This window comes from Oryctolagus cuniculus, chromosome 5 (genome assembly GCF_964237555.1).
Source record: "Oryctolagus cuniculus chromosome 5, mOryCun1.1, whole genome shotgun sequence".
NCBI classification, from domain to species: Eukaryota; Metazoa; Chordata; class Mammalia; order Lagomorpha; family Leporidae; genus Oryctolagus; species Oryctolagus cuniculus.
The window spans coordinates 13,493,685-13,511,734 of record NC_091436.1 but is presented as its reverse complement, the minus strand read 5'-3'; the positions used below and the strand labels follow the sequence as shown (position 1 = coordinate 13,511,734).

The 18,050-nt window shown below is 39.8% G+C and overlaps 1 protein-coding gene across 11 annotated transcripts in view; it reads right to left on the bottom strand.

The window, feature by feature from the left end:
• The window catches only part of IPCEF1 (interaction protein for cytohesin exchange factors 1), a 242,684-nt gene that overhangs the window by 45,208 nt on the left and 179,426 nt on the right, over positions 1-18,050 (bottom strand). For all 11 annotated transcript variants that reach the window (XM_008263713.4, XM_051854213.2, XM_051854215.2 and 8 more), the window contains 3 exons: positions 14,546-14,604; positions 13,162-13,250; positions 2,919-3,291 (listed from right to left, as the gene is read on the bottom strand). In XM_008263713.4, the coding sequence (XP_008261935.1) occupies positions 2,919-3,291; positions 13,162-13,250; positions 14,546-14,604 (521 nt within the window). The remainder of the gene's footprint in view (positions 1-2,918; positions 3,292-13,161; positions 13,251-14,545; positions 14,605-18,050) is intronic.

Here is an 18,050-nt window from a genome sequence, read left to right as displayed (position 1 = left end):
GCCTACGGAATGTCTGTCTTTCACCTTCATTCATAAAAGAGAACTTTGCAGGATAAAGTATTCTGGGTTGGCAGTTTTTTTCTCTTAAGACTTGAAATATATCTCACCATTCTCTCCTAGCCTGTAGGGTTTCTGATGAGAAGTAAGCTCTGATTCCAATTAGAGATCCTCTGAAAATAATCTAGAATTTCTCTCATGTACATTTTAGAATCCTTTTTTGGGCCGGCGCCATGGCTCACTAGGCTAATCTTCCGCCTTGCGGCGCCGGCACACCAGGTTCTAGTCCCAGTCAGGGCGCCGGATTCTGTCCCGGTTGCCCCTCTTCCAGGCCAGCTCTCTGCTGTGGCCAAGGAGTGCAGTGGAGGATGGCCCAAGTGCTTGGGCCCTGCACCCCATGGGAGACCAGGAGAAGCACCTGGCTCCTGCCATCGGATCAGCGCGGTGCGCCGGCCGTGGCGGCCACTGGAGGGTGAACCAACGACAAAGGAAGACCTTTCTCTCTGTCTCTCTCACTGTCCACTCTGCCTGTCAAAAAATAAAATAAAAAATAAATAAATAAATAAAAAGAATCCTTTTTTTATGTTTTACTGTGGGGAGTTTGACCACAATGCGTTGTGGTGAAGATCTTTTCTTGCCATGTCTATTAGGAGTTCTATGTGCTCCTTGGACATTACTTTCTTTCTCCAAATTAGAGAAGTTTTCCGTAATCATTTCACTAAAAAGGACTTCTAATCCATTCTCTTTCCACGCCTTCAGGAACTCTTAAGATCCATATTTTGGATCATTTGATTGTATCCCATAGAGCTCCAACACTGTTTTTTAGTTTTCTAATTTCATCTTTTTTTTTTTTTTTTTTTGGTCTGACTGTAAATTTTTCAGATATTTGTATTCTAATTCAGATATCCTTTCTGCTGCCTCATCAATTCTGTTGTTGAGGCTTTCTACCCCATTTTTTGTTTTTTTCTATTGAATTCTTCATTTCCAATATTTTGATTTTTTTATAATTTCAATTTCATGAGAAAATTTTTCTTTCATGTCATGTATAGATTTCTTTAGTTTGTGGATTTGCTTCTAATTACTTCTAAGTAATCATACATCTTTTTTTTTTTTTTTGAATTCCATTTCTGGCATTTCTTCAATGTCTTAATTTTCACATTCTAGAATAGAAGTGTTGTTATGTTCCTTTGGGGATGTCATGTTGTCTTCCTTATTCTTATTTCTTGAATTGCTGCATTTATTTTTAGGCATTTGTGGAGATACTTGTTGGTTTAATTTTTTTTCCCCTGTGTTGGCTTTTATCTTTGGACTATGCCTCTGTGGATTAGTGGAGTGTCTGCCCCTTCAGTGAATACCCTTATGTGTATGCTAGGTGTGGCTAGAGAGCTTATTCAGTGAAACAGGCTAAGAGGAGTGTCCAAGGTGACTCCCAAATTGGGTGTGGTAAATTTCTCTCTTTTCATTTTTTTTATCACAGGGGAGGTTTGTTCAGCTCTATTGCATAGTATCATGCTCACCTCCTCTCCTTCACGGAGACCGGCGCCTGGACACTAGCCCTAGTGGGTACAATATTCATCCATGCTGCCACAAGAACTACATAAAGGATCCATCCGCTCCTTGGTTTGAGCACAGATCCTGCAACAATGACCCTCACCAGGAATCAAGGAGCTCCAAGCATGTGGAGCTGCCCACAGTGTCTGCCTAAAAATCCAGCCCCACTCTGTGCCCTCCCACACAGCCATAGTGTTTTCAGAGTCCCAGCACATAAGGTTCCCACAGTCACAAGCACCTAGCCCTCTATCAGTTCTACAAGCCAGACTCAGGTGTCTCCTCTTGACTAGTTGCTGGGTATGGGGACATGAGCTGGCCCAGCTCTTACATATGTCCTAGATAGTGCCTGCTCATTGTCAGCTAGTTACAGGACACACGTGCTGGGTGGTCAAGGAGAGAGAAACATGTCTCCTTTATTTTACTCTAGGTTGGGAGGTATACTGTCCCCTACAAGGCTCCAAGCCAGATACATGCCAGGCTCTTCCCGCAGCTTTGCTGCTAGTGGCTTGGGCTTCTGAATCTGGTCTCACTTCACTCTCCAAAGCTGATGCTGAGGCTCTCAGCTGATGGGGTCCTGAGTTGTGCACATCCACACCCTCCAAGTAGGTCTTCAGGGTCCCTTTAATTTACGTGGGGATTCCTCTGCCATTTTCTCCCTAACTCTTCTCTGATGTTGCACTCTCTCCATGTTTTTTTTTTTTTTTTTTTAACTATCTTCCCCTAGACTAGAGCAGTAAGCTCCCTCCATATTCCACCACCTTGGTGCCTCTCCTCTTCCATACTAATTTCTACACACCATTAACTCTCCTTTGTTAAGACTTACAGTGTTTTTCAAATGCATAATCTGTGTTTTCCTTTATATTTAAAGTTAGAAATACAGTCCAAAATGTAACTTTGTCTTTTTATGAACTACACAAGCAAACATAGGAGCCTGCTGGTTAGGAATCAAATGCTGTCTATGGACATGCCAATGCTCTTAACTCATTTGAAAACATCGTGATGATGTTATGAATACCAGACTCCAAACTCTGATTTAACCAATGCAAACTACAGAGTATGGGATATGGAATAAAAAAAGAAATCTTTTTTCTCAGACAGGTGGAAAAGTACTATTATTTTGTGACCATACATCTCATAGTTTTAAAGTATTTGGACATTTATGGCAAGTAATTAATGGTTTGGCATTTGGGTTCTCCCCATGCAAACTCCTCTACAAAAGCAAAAACCTGGGTTTAGCCTTGCTTGATTGACTGATTAGTGAATCACCTTTTATAAGACTAAGCATTCTTAATACAAATTCACAATAGAGTTCCATAAACACACCACTCATGTTCATCCTCTAAAGAAGAGCAAACAATTTCTTGGCTTACCTCTGTCCATCATCCTGGATTCAGTAGGTTTGTCTGGGACAGCAAGATGGTCTTGGTTGCTACTCAATGAAGACGTGTCATCACTAGACAAAGAGTTCAAAAATCCACTTTCTGATGTGAGAGAGCTGTTTTCCAGGGCCTTACAACTGTTTACCTCTGAGGGTGCAGGTGAATGAACGTGCACGGCGAATGCTATGGAGTGTCCCACATCTTCATCAGCAGGTGAACTGTTAACGATGTCAAGCCAGGACTGTCTTTCTTTAGATACAGAAGAAGAAGAACTGCTGGGCATCTTTACCGTATTTTCCAGGGAAGAGAAAGAGCATGTTGTTCCACTCAGTTTGGGTGAGGATGAAGACGCCTGCTGTGCACCCTATTTTTCACAAGTAAGACCAAAAAAGAATAAAAGAAATCATCATTTAAAACTGTTATTCTCTACTGTTTAAATAAAGGTACCCCAAGTGCTGCTTCAAAAGGTGAAAAACAAAAAAAATACCCAAAAGATAAATATATGATGTTAATTTCCATGTGACAGTCATATAGGCTGTCCTTTTCTAAAACAGATTTGTTTAACTTCGAATTCACTGTTATATCACTATATCACTGCTTATCATGATTTATCTTACTCTTTAGTGCTCCCCAGAAACTTAGAGGACCTCTTTGGGAAAATTTTTAGGCCACTGAAGCTAATTTGAGCAAAAAATTAATTCGCAATCTGTGTTGGAATTCACATGGATGGAGCAAAAACTCATGAGCCCAAGGGCTGACTAAGAGAATGAAAAGAAAATTAGATCCAGACAGGAAGCAAAATCATGTTAACGGAGTGGTGATCAGAGAATGGGTAAATCATATGTTGAGGGGCTTCCAAACATGTGTGGGAAATGGAATTATAAAACACATCACATTTCCCACTCATGTTGGAAGCCCCCTCATATGTAAACCCTTAAATATTGCTCAATATCCCCAGCATGTGCCCAGGATTGGCTCATAACTACACAGGTTGACTGAAATCATCTTTACTCATCCACTCAATAATTTTAAAACTTTAATGAAGCTTTGCCATAGAAGGAAATATATATTTGCAGCTTTCTATCATAATGCGAGAACAAAAGCTCCTCCACAGGCAATGAGAAGTGGATTGATATGTCAGATCTTCTAACATACCCCAAGGGCAAATGACAATACTTAGGACACCAGTTCACAGAGAAAATATCAATACAGTAACACCAACAAGGATACTCTCCTGGGAAAGACTTCATTTATTCTGAAACTGTATCCTTGTTAGGCTTTGATCTTGATATGCATGCCTTCTTTTTGAAAAATGATGATGGTTTATATGAGAGCCTTTGTCTTTTAGGAGTTTCCTTTAAAAAAATGTCCTACATAGAAAAATAAAGATTCAGCAACTCTGTGTTGCTTTTCCACTTTTAATTTTATTAGTCAGTAAAATCTAAACATCTCAATTCCATTGCTCCCTGGATCCCCGTACTACTGTCAATGACAGATAAGACAGAAAGACATTTTATTACATGATCTCTTTATCAGATACTCTGGTCAATCATTCGTTCAAAATTCCAAACAAGTGTCAGGAAAGAGATGGTTATCCAGAGGATGCCAAAGAGAAAACTGGAATCCTCCCCAAAATCCTTAAAATCATTGCAAACTAACACAAAATGGTTACATTTGCTTCAAATCAATACTGCCCCAAGATGATTCCTAGTTCTGAGTTTTGATGTCAAAAAGATAGTATTTCCCCAATGTGTTTCCAATAAGTTGAATACTAGACATGGATAGTCAAATAAGCAATAAATTTCATTTTTTAAAATGTTATTTACTTGAAATAGAGCAAGAGAGAGAGATTCTATCTCCTAGTTCACTCACCAGATGACCACAACAGCTGTGATAGGGGAAAGTGCAAAGGTAGAAGCCAGAACTCAATCCAGTTCTCACACATGTGTAGCAGTAACCCAGTTACTTAAGCCATCACCTACGCCTCTCAGGGTCCTCCATTAGTAGGAAGCTGAAATCAGGAGCCATAGGTAGATGTGGAACCCAGGCACTCCAGTGTGAGACACGGATGCCTTCACTAGCCTCTATCCCTCTCTGGCAAAGGTTTACCTCATTAAATCCACTTTTAAGGAGCATAACATTAAAATATCTAGTTAACAAACTAATCGATCACACACACATTTAGCAATAACAATACATTGGCACAGAAATGAAATATTTCATTCAGGAATGTGTGAAGTAGCTTGGGAACTGGTTACCTTTAATCATTCAGATTATCTAAAAACTAAGAGATCCAACATCTGTAATTCACTAAATAAAGATCTGGCTTCCTGAAAGAGGTAATACACAACCCCTAGACTGTTGAAACAAATGTCAGGAAGAATCTATTCATTAGCAGAATCTACAAATAAATATTAATAAAAATACCCATGCTAGCCCACTCTCTGCACGCTCACCTATTGTGAGCTATTTTAGTAAAAACTCAGCCTCTCTGTGATCAGCTGCCTTTTTTGGAAAGAGACCAATCACACGTTTTTCCTGTTGCTCTTGCTAATACAACTTTTATTTGGTAGCACAACAGGCTATTTGAGGAAGACTGTGTGCACTGTTGTTGCAGCACTTTCTGTAAGGTTTCCTGAACCTCAAAATCTGCTCAAAAGACTGAGGAAGACTTGTTAAATGAACATCAGAAGTATCTGTAAGTGTATTTCTGTTTGGTGATCTCGGTCTGTTTTTCTCTTCCTACCATGTAATAAAGTTAATTTTAAAGTGAAAAGTTAGCAAAAAAGAAAAAGAAAAAAAGGAAGAACTGGAAAGGCAAGGGAAGGAAAATGGAAAACAGAAAGCGTTGAAAGGCATTTTCATTGAAAGAGAGACTGACAAAATACAAACCAAAGTGAACCTGAACTTCCATTTCAAAGAACTCAATACAGAAACATGTGTTCTTGATAGCTCATTATTTCTCATACTCTTCATCTACCAGCCATTGTCAAGCTCAGTGCCTTTGGTGGACCAACCATGCAATGTAACTGAATTCCCCACAGCAAATCAAATGAAAGCAGAAAGGAACGACTCCCTCCATTCCACCTCTGCTAGGCTAATATGCTTGTTCATCTTTCATGCGTCAGATCAGATGCCAGCTCCTCCAGGAAGCCTTCTGTGATAGCCTCAGGGCCTTAAAGGGGCCTTGGCTGGGTGCTTCCAGGCTTACTTCTGCAATACCAGGTGAGATAACACTTTATTAAGAGATTCTGAAAGGTTAAAGAAATTAATAATGATTTTCCAGTTTTGTGTAGTTTTTTTTAATTGAAGAAGCTTTAATTCAAATGTTAGTTAGCTTCAAAATTCATTTTTTAAGCAGTTCTCTTTTTTTTTTTTATTGGAAAGGTGAAAGGGAGAAGGAGAGAGAGGGAGAAGGAGAGAGAGAGGGGGAGAGAGAGAGAGAGAAATCTTTATTCCACTGGTTCATTCTCCCAATGACTTTCAACAGCCAGGACTGGGCCACGTCGATTATCAGGAGCTTCACTGGGTCTCCCACATGGGTGGCAGGGGCACATTTGTAGGCAGTTGGATGAGAAATGGTGCAGCCAGGACTTGAACTAGCACCCATATGGGAAGCCGGCACTGCAAGTGGCGGCTAAAGCCACTGTGCCACAGCACCAGCCCCCAAAATTCACTTTCCTACAATTGGGCCCTGCATGTCAAGGTACATGCCATATAGTATGGTGAAGGTGCAGGAGCAGGAAAGTTGGTAAAACTTTCGAGAAACAGCAGGCAATATCTTGGGCTGATGGCAAAGGAAGCGTCACCAACAGATTGCCATGGCAGTCCACAGAAAGTCCCAGGACTTTAAATACCAAAGCAAAGAGTCTAGAATTAATCTGATAGGCAACAAGCATTCACAGAAAGGTTTTATGCAGGTGAATCAATATTATCAGAACTGCACTTTGGGAAAACTAATTTGGAGGTGATTTTTAAGAAGGAGAAACTAGAGACAGAGAAAGAAAAATAGCCTTCTGCTTAAGTAACTCAGGCAAAAGCTAATGAGGGCTTCACCCAAGGCAGTAGGGAAGGAAGGCAAAAGAGGCACAGGATAGCCACCATCTTTGCTACTGACTCCCTGAAGCATGGACTGAGAGGATCAACTGTTAAAGCAAGAGGTAAGTATACAAAGGGGTATCCTAGGAAAGTCATAAGTGAATGTCCAACCATAGATCTTTTTTTTTTTTTTTTTTTTTTTTTTTTTTTTTTTTTTTGACAGGCAGAGGGGACAGTGAGAGAGAGACAGAGAGAAAGGTCTTCCTTTTGCCATTGGTTCACCCTCCAATGGCCGCCGCGGCCGGCGTACTGCAGCCGGCGCACCACACTGATCCGATGGTAGGAGCCAGGTACTTATCCTGGTCTCCCATGGGGTGCAGGGCCCAAGCACTTGGGCCATCCTCTACTGCACTCCCTGGCCACAGCAAAGAGCTGGCCTGGAAGAGGGGCAACCGGGACAGAATCCGGCGCCCCGACTGGGACTAGAACCCGGTGTGCCGGCGCCACAGCTCACTAGGCTAATCCTCCGCCTTGCGGCGCCGGCAACCGCAAGGTGGAGGATTAGCCTAGTGAGCCGCGGCACCAGCAACCAACCATAGATCTTATGATTTTCCCATCTTAAGGAGAAAGGGTGAATTTTTCTTTCTAACTTTGTACCAGTCACTGGTAACATTTACCTGCAAATACCCACTTTTGAGCATTTCTATTGTCCAGTATAGTAATACACTGAAAGATCAAGTGACCTTGAAAAGACATCTCTTCCACATCCACCATTAAGATTAAATTTAAACTTCTAAAATTAATTTCCCCCTTCTGTGTTTAATCTTCAACTTCCTCTGGTGTCACCAGACAACAGGCCAGAGTTTGCAGGATTTATTTTTATGTATTGCCTCTTTAGGTTGCTCTAGCTGGTTTGTTTTCATCATTGGTATATAAAGAGATTGTACTGAAAGGCATCAAAATGTGAGAATTATCATGTTAAAATTATCTGCCTGAAGCTTGGTTTGCAAGTATTTATGTACTTTGTTAATCTCAGATTTGGTCCACCTATTGGTGGTCTATCTTTCAAGTGTAACTAAAATCCAACCATTCCATTTATCAACTACCCTACTGCTAACAGCACATGGGATCACCACCATCTCTCACCACAGATTAGAGCAATCTTCCCTGAGTTTGTTCTGCTTCCCTACTTACCCCCTAACTCCTAGGGCCTCTGCCACACAGCAGCCTGAGCAGTACCACTACAGTAGAAACTGGTCACATCATTCTGCGGCACAAACCTTCCAAAGTCCACTCAAATTCCCCAGAATGCTAAAGTCCTGAACTGGACCACACAACCCACAGAGTACGGCTACCACCAAATCTGACTTTATCTCCTACTACTGTGCTCTCATCTTGGCTGCAACTACACTGGCTTCCTTGCATCACAAGGCACCAAGGAGACTTGGATTCTATCCCCTTGGTTTAAGAAATCCTTCCCCAAATAGCAGCCTGGCTGATTCTCACCTTTGTATTCAGACCTGAGCTCTCAATGGATGCATTCTATCTGCTATTCATTGTTCAACTGCATGTCTACCCAGCACTCCTAATCTCTCTCACTTACCCTGCTTTCTGTCTACTGATGGAGCAGATGTTTTACTTTTGTTGATTGTTTATGACCAATCTCTCTCAAACTCAGCTCCTGAAGAACATGAATCACTGATGTGTCCCGAGCATTAAGAAGTGTGGCTCTCAACACTTGTTAATGAATGAATAAGCTTGGAACCATACAGCGGGTCATCACAAAATGTTTCTAAAATTAAACATAGAGTGAAAATACATGGAGCATATATTAGTGACCTTGATGGTTCTTAAATCAGGGCCCAATTGTCAGCAAGTGAATTTTGGGGGCCGGTGCTGTGGCACAGTGGCTTTAGCCGCCACTTGCAGTGCCGGCTTCCCATATGGGTGCTAGTTCAAGTCCTGGCTGCACCATTTCTCATCCAACTCCCTGCAAATGTGCCCCTGCCACCCATGTGGGAGACCCAGTGAAGCTCCTGATAATCGACATGGCCCAGTCCTGGCTGTTGAAAGTCATTGGGAGAATGAACCAGTGGAATAAAGATTTCTCTCTCTCTCTCTCTCTCTCTCTCTCACTCTCCACCTCTCCTTCTCCCTCTCACTCCCTTTCACCTTTCCAATAAGAAAAAAAAGAACTGTTTAAAAAAATGAATTTTGAAGCTAACTAATATTTGACTTAAAAAATTAACTTAGAAAAATACTGGGTTTGAAATGTGGCTGAAGATGGCTCCTTTTCTGCTCTGTTGTGAACATCTAGGAGCCATGGACAGTAATTTCTATAAATTATCTTTCAAAGTGAAACTTCCAGCTATTTTAAGCCTTTTGAATAAGCTTGTCATAAGCTCCACATTTCTAATTTCCTTCAAAACAAATGGATGACTTTCTCACAATCCTATGAAGCCTCTTCAAAAGAGAGAATAAAAACAAAACCTCCTCACTCAGACAAGACTCAGAGGTGTCCTTTTTCTCCTGTGGAATGTGGTTCAGCCCCTTAGACTCAAACTCCAAACTGGACTGGTAATGAGGTTTCACTGCTTCTCTTCACTCATTAACAGTTGGAACAAATGGACACTGGATTATGTCTTTTTCAAGTTTACATGCTTAGACATAATGTTCCAGAATACTATTATTCATACTACAGAGTTTCTCATCATGAAATGAAAGTTCATTTTCCATAATGATTTTCCAAAGCAAGAACTTGGCAGGGGGGATTATTTCCCCTAGGTGTCTATATCTAATTCACAGCTAGTCTGTATTATATTGAGTTAAATAATAACTTGATTCATACACTGGGTAAAAGTTACTATGATTTCTTAGTTTCATTTGTTAAAATAAAAAGCTTAAATATTATCCTAGCCAAGTGCCTTGTAAGTCTGTTTTTTTAGAAACAAGAGAAAAGAAAAACAAAATCTACCTGGAAAATGTATGAGCAGAAGGAACATATTCTGTTGCTAAGGAAAAAAACTACCCATTAAAAACTTGACTATTTTCCAATATATCTCTTCAGAAAACATTAGCCTTGGTGGCCTACAAAAAATGATCAACTTAAATCTTCAAAAATAACATTTGAATGATGATTCAGAACATTCTAAAGAATCTTCTGAGTTGTTACTTAACTCACTGGTCACCTAAACGTCCACTCATTTATCTGTTTTGAAGCAAGTAGTCCCTGAACTTCCACTGTAACATCAAGCTACTGTCATTACATCATGCAGTCGAGCCAAGACCTCTCATTTCAGAAGACAATCTGGTTGCTTTATTTTTACCAAGTAGAGTTCTAGATGCCTGACAATCCTCTCAGTAATCTGTGATAGTAGCTTCCTATTATAAAACTGAAAGTTACAGTATTTTAGAGCCAAAATAAATCAGGAAAAAAGAATTATGTTGGCAGTCACAGGGAGAGGGAATTTCTGGACGAGATGGAGAGAGGATCTATCAATTCCTTGTGTGTTACAGGTTAAAATGGGGAAGACAGACAGGAAGACACACATAGGGGAAGAGACAATGAAATAGAGACACAGAGGCAGAAGGAAAGAAACAGAGACAGAAACTTAGAAAACACACATGAGTCTATGAAATCAACAACAGGAACAGCTACTGAAGACATATTCCACACAAAGGCAATGGCTTCTTCAGCAGCAAGAAAGGGCAATCCAGCAAGAAGCTGTTAAAAGCTGGGAATCACTTCAAGATAATGATATCTCAGAAATTTCATTAAGTATGGGTGATATGGAGAAAATAAAAGTTTTTTCTAAATTCACAAAACTGATTTTAAAGAAAAGATTGCATTGAGGGAAAAGTTATATTAAGAAGGACACACAAAAATGAGTCTTGTAGTATCATATCATGTTTTCTCTGATTCATGGTAGCTAATATAGAGAGCATAAAAAACTGAATATTTAAGAATAAAATTGACATCTTATGATTTGAGTATCATTTATAACCCTTGGCTATATACCTGTGGAACAGTAGTCTTTTATTACTAACTTATTGAATGTTATATTTAGTGGAATATTAAGCCTGTTATATAAAGTAAATTGAAATTATGTTATTGCAAAAATTAAAAGAAAAAGAAAGTAAGGGAGGGAGGGAATGAAGTATCCTTATGGTCTTAGAGTTGAACTTTTGAAATACACAAAACTTGTTCTCTTCATATTAGTAAAAAAAAGTTTAAAAACTGGTATAAATTTTACAATTTTAAACTTTAAAATTTTTATATGTATCCTAATTTTAATTTTGGTTAATCATTTTTACATACAGATTTTTAGTAACATATTTAACTGACAAATACTTGTTCCTTGTCTTGGTTGTTAGCCTAATAAATTAGAACAGTGACAATTTACACCTTAAATTCAGGAACTGGCAAAACACAAACAAGGAGAAAATTTTAACACAGAGAATAGAAATTCTGGCAGAATGGGTCTGGCAGGTGAACAAGCTACCACAAACCTGTCAGACTCAGTTGTCAGTTAGCCTTCAGATGGCTAAGTGTCATGTTACAGTGGCGAGACCATACGCTGGAAAGCTACATGGGCTGGACCCTCATCTCACGCTTGCTGGGTGCTTGCCCGTGCCATTCAACATCTCTCAACCTCACTCTTCTCAAACACACATTGAAGACAGTACAGTGACTTCCTGGGGATAGGCAACGTTTTTTTAAACTCGGAAAAATGGAATTAACCACAATGAAAGTGCTGGACAAGGATGAAATACGAAAATCAAGAACATCTGTTTACAAAGAGAAGCCATGACAGGGTTAAAAAAGGGAGGGGGGAATAAGATTTGCTCACATTTAGCTGAAAAGGATGAACATACTGAATAACAAAGAAATCTTCTCCATGTACTACTGTATAAATACTGTGCACTAACCGACTGAGCCATAAATCAAAAAGAAAAAGAGGAAGAGGAGGGGGAGACAGAAACAGCAGCTAAAAATGTACAAAAGACCTAACAGATGCTTCATAAAACAAAAAACACAAATGGCAATAAATATGCAAAGATGTGTGTCCTTATTAGTAATCAGTAAAATCCAAATTAAATAATACCACTTTTCAAGGCTATTTGAGAATTAAATGATTGTATATTTCAAGTACCTTCCTGAAGTCCTGGCACACATGGGATGTAAAAGCCATAAATCTACTTCCCCAATAGGGTTTGTGATTCCTTTTCCAGAGGTCGTCACTGTAAGGTTAAAGAGCACCCAAACATGAAGCAAATCTCCAAAGTCTGAATACCCATTAGCAACCTGACCTTCCACTGGGTGCTTACAAAGCTCAGATAAAATTTAGACAACTCTCTAGTGAACATATAAACATCATTCTATATGCAATTGTTAAAGATATATTTATTTATTTGAAAGGCAGAGTTACATTACAAGATGGAGAGACAGAGACTGAGAGATCTTCCAGCTGCTGGTTTACTTCCCAAATAGCAGCAACAACACAGGGCTAGAGCAGGCTGAAACCGGAAGCCAGGAACTCCATCTGGATCTCCCACATCACATGGGTGGCAGGGGCCCAAGTACTTGGGCCATAATATGCGGCCTCCTGGGCACATTAGCAAGAAGCTGGATTGGAAGTCGAGCAACCAAGACTCAAACCAGTGTTCACATGGGATGCTGGTGTTGCAGGCAGTGGCACAGTGCCACTGTGCCACAGTGGCAGCCCCTCCATATGCAATTTTAATGCATTATCCTCCTTCCTGGCTTCCCTTCTTTCTGCCTCTCCTTTTTATGCTATTTTTTCATCTCCTTTAAATTCATTTTGCATTTATAATACATGCACCTAGGTAAGGCACTTTAAATTCTTTCTGAAGACTAGTAGGTTACAAATAAACATTATAAGACAAGCCTCTGCAAGCCGTGGCCTACCACCTAGAAGCCCTTTGCATTCCCATGAATCCTCTGAGCATGATACATCCGCAGGTCACACACAGACACGCTGAATTTGTCATCCCAGTGGGCTCTTCGGGAGAAGGCTCAAAAGTCAGCACCGTGAGAACTGCCATTGCTCTTCGGAAGGCACCTTAATTTATCCTATTCTAAAAATGTGTCAGTCAGTGTTGTGTCTACCTTCATGGGGGAAATGACTGCCACCCATGTGGTCAGTGACCACAGAGTACTTACACTGGTACCTACCAGAGGAGAGGGGGCCTCCGCAGAGTAAGGAGGGGGCGGTGACTCCACAGCTATTTCAGGATCCTCCTGTTCACTTTCACTGTAACATTCTATAACAAAAATGGAAATTCCTAATGTTTAATGCTGTTATCACTTATTCCATAATACATGAGCAGAGGTTTGCCTCCATCTGGTTATTCCAATTTCAGTCTAGTTTAGAAAGTGTGTATCTAGTGAACAATCTGGTGCAAGGAAATGAATTGCATAAGGAGAAATAAATGGCCACCTCAGAGCCTCTATGTGCAGGAAGAGGGACCAACCATAGCTCAGGGAAACACAATACGTACTCAAAGGCAGTGTGAGTCATACACTAAAAGAGTATAAAAGCAGTAGTGATTAATTTTGAACCTAGGAAACATAATGAGCTGACACTTGGCAGATAACTGAGCCATCTACATACACAAAGAAGGAAGGGAGCACTGGGTCCAGGAGCATGCAGAGCCACACGTATGGAGAGCCCTGATGGAAAAGGTAGAAAACGAAGCAGAGGGGTCAATAAGACCTTACCATGGGTGGACCTTAAATACCAGAATAAGGAGCAGTTGTATAGTTCCCTATCCCTAACATCTGCAAATACACAATAGGAACATATTTCACAAAAGAGAGGACAAGAAGATTTCATAGTATTTTGACACAACCCTTTATTGTTTTACATCAAGTTACCAGTTTCTTTTTCTAAATTTATGATCTTATGACTTTGTTATCAAAATATATGACTCCTCACTTCCAATTTTTGAGACTTACATAGCCTGAGCATTTTGGAGATAATTTCAAGTCAGTGACCCTGGCAACTTAAGACTTTCTCTTCTCAATGCTAAAGAGCAAGTGCATCATTAAGAACTACATTCCTGTAGCATTTGAACCCTGAAAGCCAAACTGAGCTAAAAATATGGCCTGTGCCCCCATCTGACCTTCAGGTTCTCACCCCAGTCTTGGGGTAATTAGTCTTGGCAAACACCTGGTGGAAATGTTAAACTCTCAGAGAGGAAACAGTGGGAAGAAAGTTGTCTAATTAGATCATGACAAGTTCATGTCTGTGAGTAAGAGTTCGGCAAGCAGGGCAATAAAACATTTGCATTGGCAATTGTTTGAGATTATCAGTGAAGCCAACAGCTGCTGAAGTGTGGGTGTAGTGTGAAATCAGAAAATCAGCCATACCCAGTCTGGGAAACTCTATTCTGTGTTGGTGGGACTGTGTGAATATGTCTGTCTCTACATATTTTCAGATAATTTTAAATGTCAAAATATGTTTCATTGGGATCAGACTATATATAGAACTTGACATTGTTTTTTCATCTGTTCTAATATTCTTACTAAATTTTCGGAAATTTAAAATAGAACATACCTTCATCCTTTGTAGTAGATTCACGATGGATTACGGCTAATCCAAGTTTATTTAACCACCTAAAATTCAAATAGAATGTAAATATCTGACTAAAGAGATTGGCCCCTATCTAGTCACCCTTCCCATAGACCCTGAAGGAGTGTCTTGTGCAGAATTTGTAATGAGATAAAGTCATAAATCTGTCAGTCTGAACATTTCCCAAAACAGCATAAGTTTGTGGCATCAAAACCTAAGGTCTCTGGTTTAACTTAATAAAGGCCCTCCTTACTCAGGATAGCCTGTCCAAGTGAGATGGCACATTATTCACTGGGTTAGTGTGGATGTCAAAGCAGCTATCTGAAACATCTGAACAAACATATCTTCTGTAACTCTGCATTTGAGATTTTAGCAACCATCAAAACCTTTATCAAATAATCTAATAACTTGGCAATTGAATTTCCATCACTCTAATTCTTTTTTAAACCTGTTTATTTTTAATTTGAAAGACAGAAAGACAGGGAGTGAGACAAAGACAAAGACAAAGACAAATAAAGAAATCTTCCACTCTTGGTTCAGTCCCCAGATGTCTGCAGCAGCTAGGGTTGGGCCAAAGCCAGGAGCCCTGAACTCAATCAGCATTTCCCACATGGGCATCAGGGACCCAAGGATCTGAACCATTGCCTTCTGTTTCCCAGGGTGTGCATCAGGAGGAAGCTAGAACCTGACGCAGAACCAGGACTTGAACCCAGGCACTCTGAAATGAGATGCAGACATCCCAAATAGCATTTTCACTGCTGGGCCACAAATTTTTAATAATGATAGTTTATTTCAGAAAAACAAAGACCATCTGTTTAATTACTAGGAATATTTTTATGCCAATATGAAAAAGATCTGGCTAGATCTTCTTTAACTAGGTCTTCCTTAAGAAGGGGAATTTTTAATTCTTTGAAGAATTTTAGGTAAAATAAAAATTGACTATGTCTTGCCTTTGTTGATGTACCATTTTATTGAAAATGAATTTAAGTTAAGTATCAATAAGAAAAATTGAACTAGATAAACATTGAGGAATTTAAACCTGGCTTGGTCTTTTTACTAGTGTAGTTCCTTTACAAAGGCTTAGTTTGGAACACATTTTTTAAAATACAGTTTTAAAAAATAATGCATAATTTTATCTATCATGATCCCTAGCTATATATTCAATCTTTTAATTACTTAAAACTAAGTAGTCTTTAAAGTTACTTAAAGGTAAAGTGTTGAGGCTGGCACTGTGGTGTAGCGGGTAAAGCCGCCACCTGCAGTGCCGGCATCCCATATGGGTGCCAGTTCAAGTCCCAGCTGCTCTACTTCCTAGCCAGCTCTCTGTTATGGCCTGGGAAAGCAGTAAAACACAGCCCAAATTCTTGTGCCCCTGCACCTGTGTGGGAGAACCAGAAGAAGCTCCTGCCTCCTGGCTTCGGATCGGGGCAGCTCTGGCCGTTATGGCCAATTGGGGAGTGAACCAGCAGATGGAAGACCTCTTTCTCTCTCTGCCTCTCCTTCTCTCTCTATGTAACTCTTTCAAATAAATAAATAAATCTTAATTTTAAAAAAGGTAAAGTGTTGTTTTGAGGTGTTAAAAATCTAGGTGATTTATTTCCCACTTATTTATAGTTTTCTGTAGCTTTTTAAATACTCCATATTGTGCATTCTTTTCTCTTTTTTTTTTTTTTTTTGAGCATTTAATAGTAGCCAAATAAATCAACAATAATATTATACATTTTTGTCAATTCATTTATACTTTCATTTCTTCAGGTTCTGCCACATCACATGAACTCTGGCATGCAACGCTGACATAATGATGTAAGTATTGCACATTCCCAAGTCTACAATTGTCAATGATTCAGCAATCCTATCCAACCTTCAACATGCCAGTGTTTTGCTGTGCCCATTATTTTTTACAGACAAAATGTATTTGATTTTTAAAATTAAACAAAATAAAAATCTCTCCAAGAAGGAGGGTGAACCACAGTCTCCTTTAAGAAAGTCTCTTAACCACCATGACAAACATGAGTTCTCTAATGACTATTTAAGAAGTACCAGGGCCCAGGAACCCAAAAGTGTTTTTCAAGTCCTGGTAAAATAACAGACAAAACAAAGAAACAGAAAATCAAACACATACACACAAATACAATTGCTAATAAACACACTGAAAATATCCTTAGCCTCAATAGCATCTTGGGGAATGCATGTTTAAACACAGGAAACAATTTTTCTCCACTAGACTGGCAAAAATTTAAAATATTGTTGGGGTTGATACTGTGGTACAGCAAGTTTAGCCACCACCCACAATAATGGCATCCTGTAAGAGCACTGGTTGAGTCTGGCTGCTCCACGTTCTATCTGACTTTCTGCTAATGTGTATAGGAAAGCAGTGGAAGATGGCCCAAGTGGTTGGACCCCTACTACACACAAAGGAGACCTGGACAGAGTTTCTGGCTCCTGTCCTCAGCCTGGCCCAGCCTTGGCTATTATGGTCAATTGAGAAGTGAACTCTCTCTCTCTCTTCTTGTGTTTGTGTGTGTGTGAGTGTGTCTCCCCCATTCTTCCCTCTAACTCTGCCTTTCATTTAAATAAATAAATCTTCAAAAAATATTAATTTTTGGTACCTACAAGGAAATAGAAAATGGGCATTCATATCCTTTGTGGAGTTGAACATGAAAATAAGTATAGCCAATTTTGAGCAGGTAATTCATACTGTTATTAAAAATTTAAATACCCATCCCTTTCACCCAACAATTAAAATTGTAAATTCTATCGTTTAAAACACATCTTCATGTACATAAATAAAGTGGGAGAATGTTAAGTGCCAACAGGCTGGGAATGACAAAATGAAAAAGAAAAAAAATGAGAAAATATAATTATCCATTAATTTAAAAAATGGATAAATAAATTTTGACACTGATTCTATTGATACTGTGTAACAAAGAAGCCAATAAAAGGTTTAAGATGGAAAGATACTTTGTAATGATGTAGAAAATTTGTAACAAATTACTGTTCACTAGACAGTAATATAGAACATTGTGTTTGCTTTGTTCTAATGTACTTCTAAAACTGTAGAGTTGGCTGGCGCTGGGGCTCAACAGGCTAATCCTCCGCCTTGCGGCACCGGCACACCGGGTTCTAGTCCCAGTCGGGACGCCGGATTCTGTCCCGGTTGCTCCTCTTCCAGGCCAGCTCTCTGCTGTGCCCCGGGAGTGCAGTGGAGGATGGCCCAAGTCCTTGGCCTTGCACCTACATGGAAGACCAGGAGAAGCACCTGGCTCCTGGCTTTAGATCAGCGCGGTGTGCTGGCCACAGCGCGCCAGCCACAGCAGCCATTGGAGGGTGAACCAACGGAAAAAGGAAGACCTTTCTCTCTGTCTCTCTCTCTCTTTCACTGTCCACTCTGCCTGTCAAAAACAAACAAACTGTAGAGTGGTGTGTGTGCATGAATTGACTTCATTGTAAAGTCTCATGAAGGATATACACCACACTGCTAAAAGTGGTA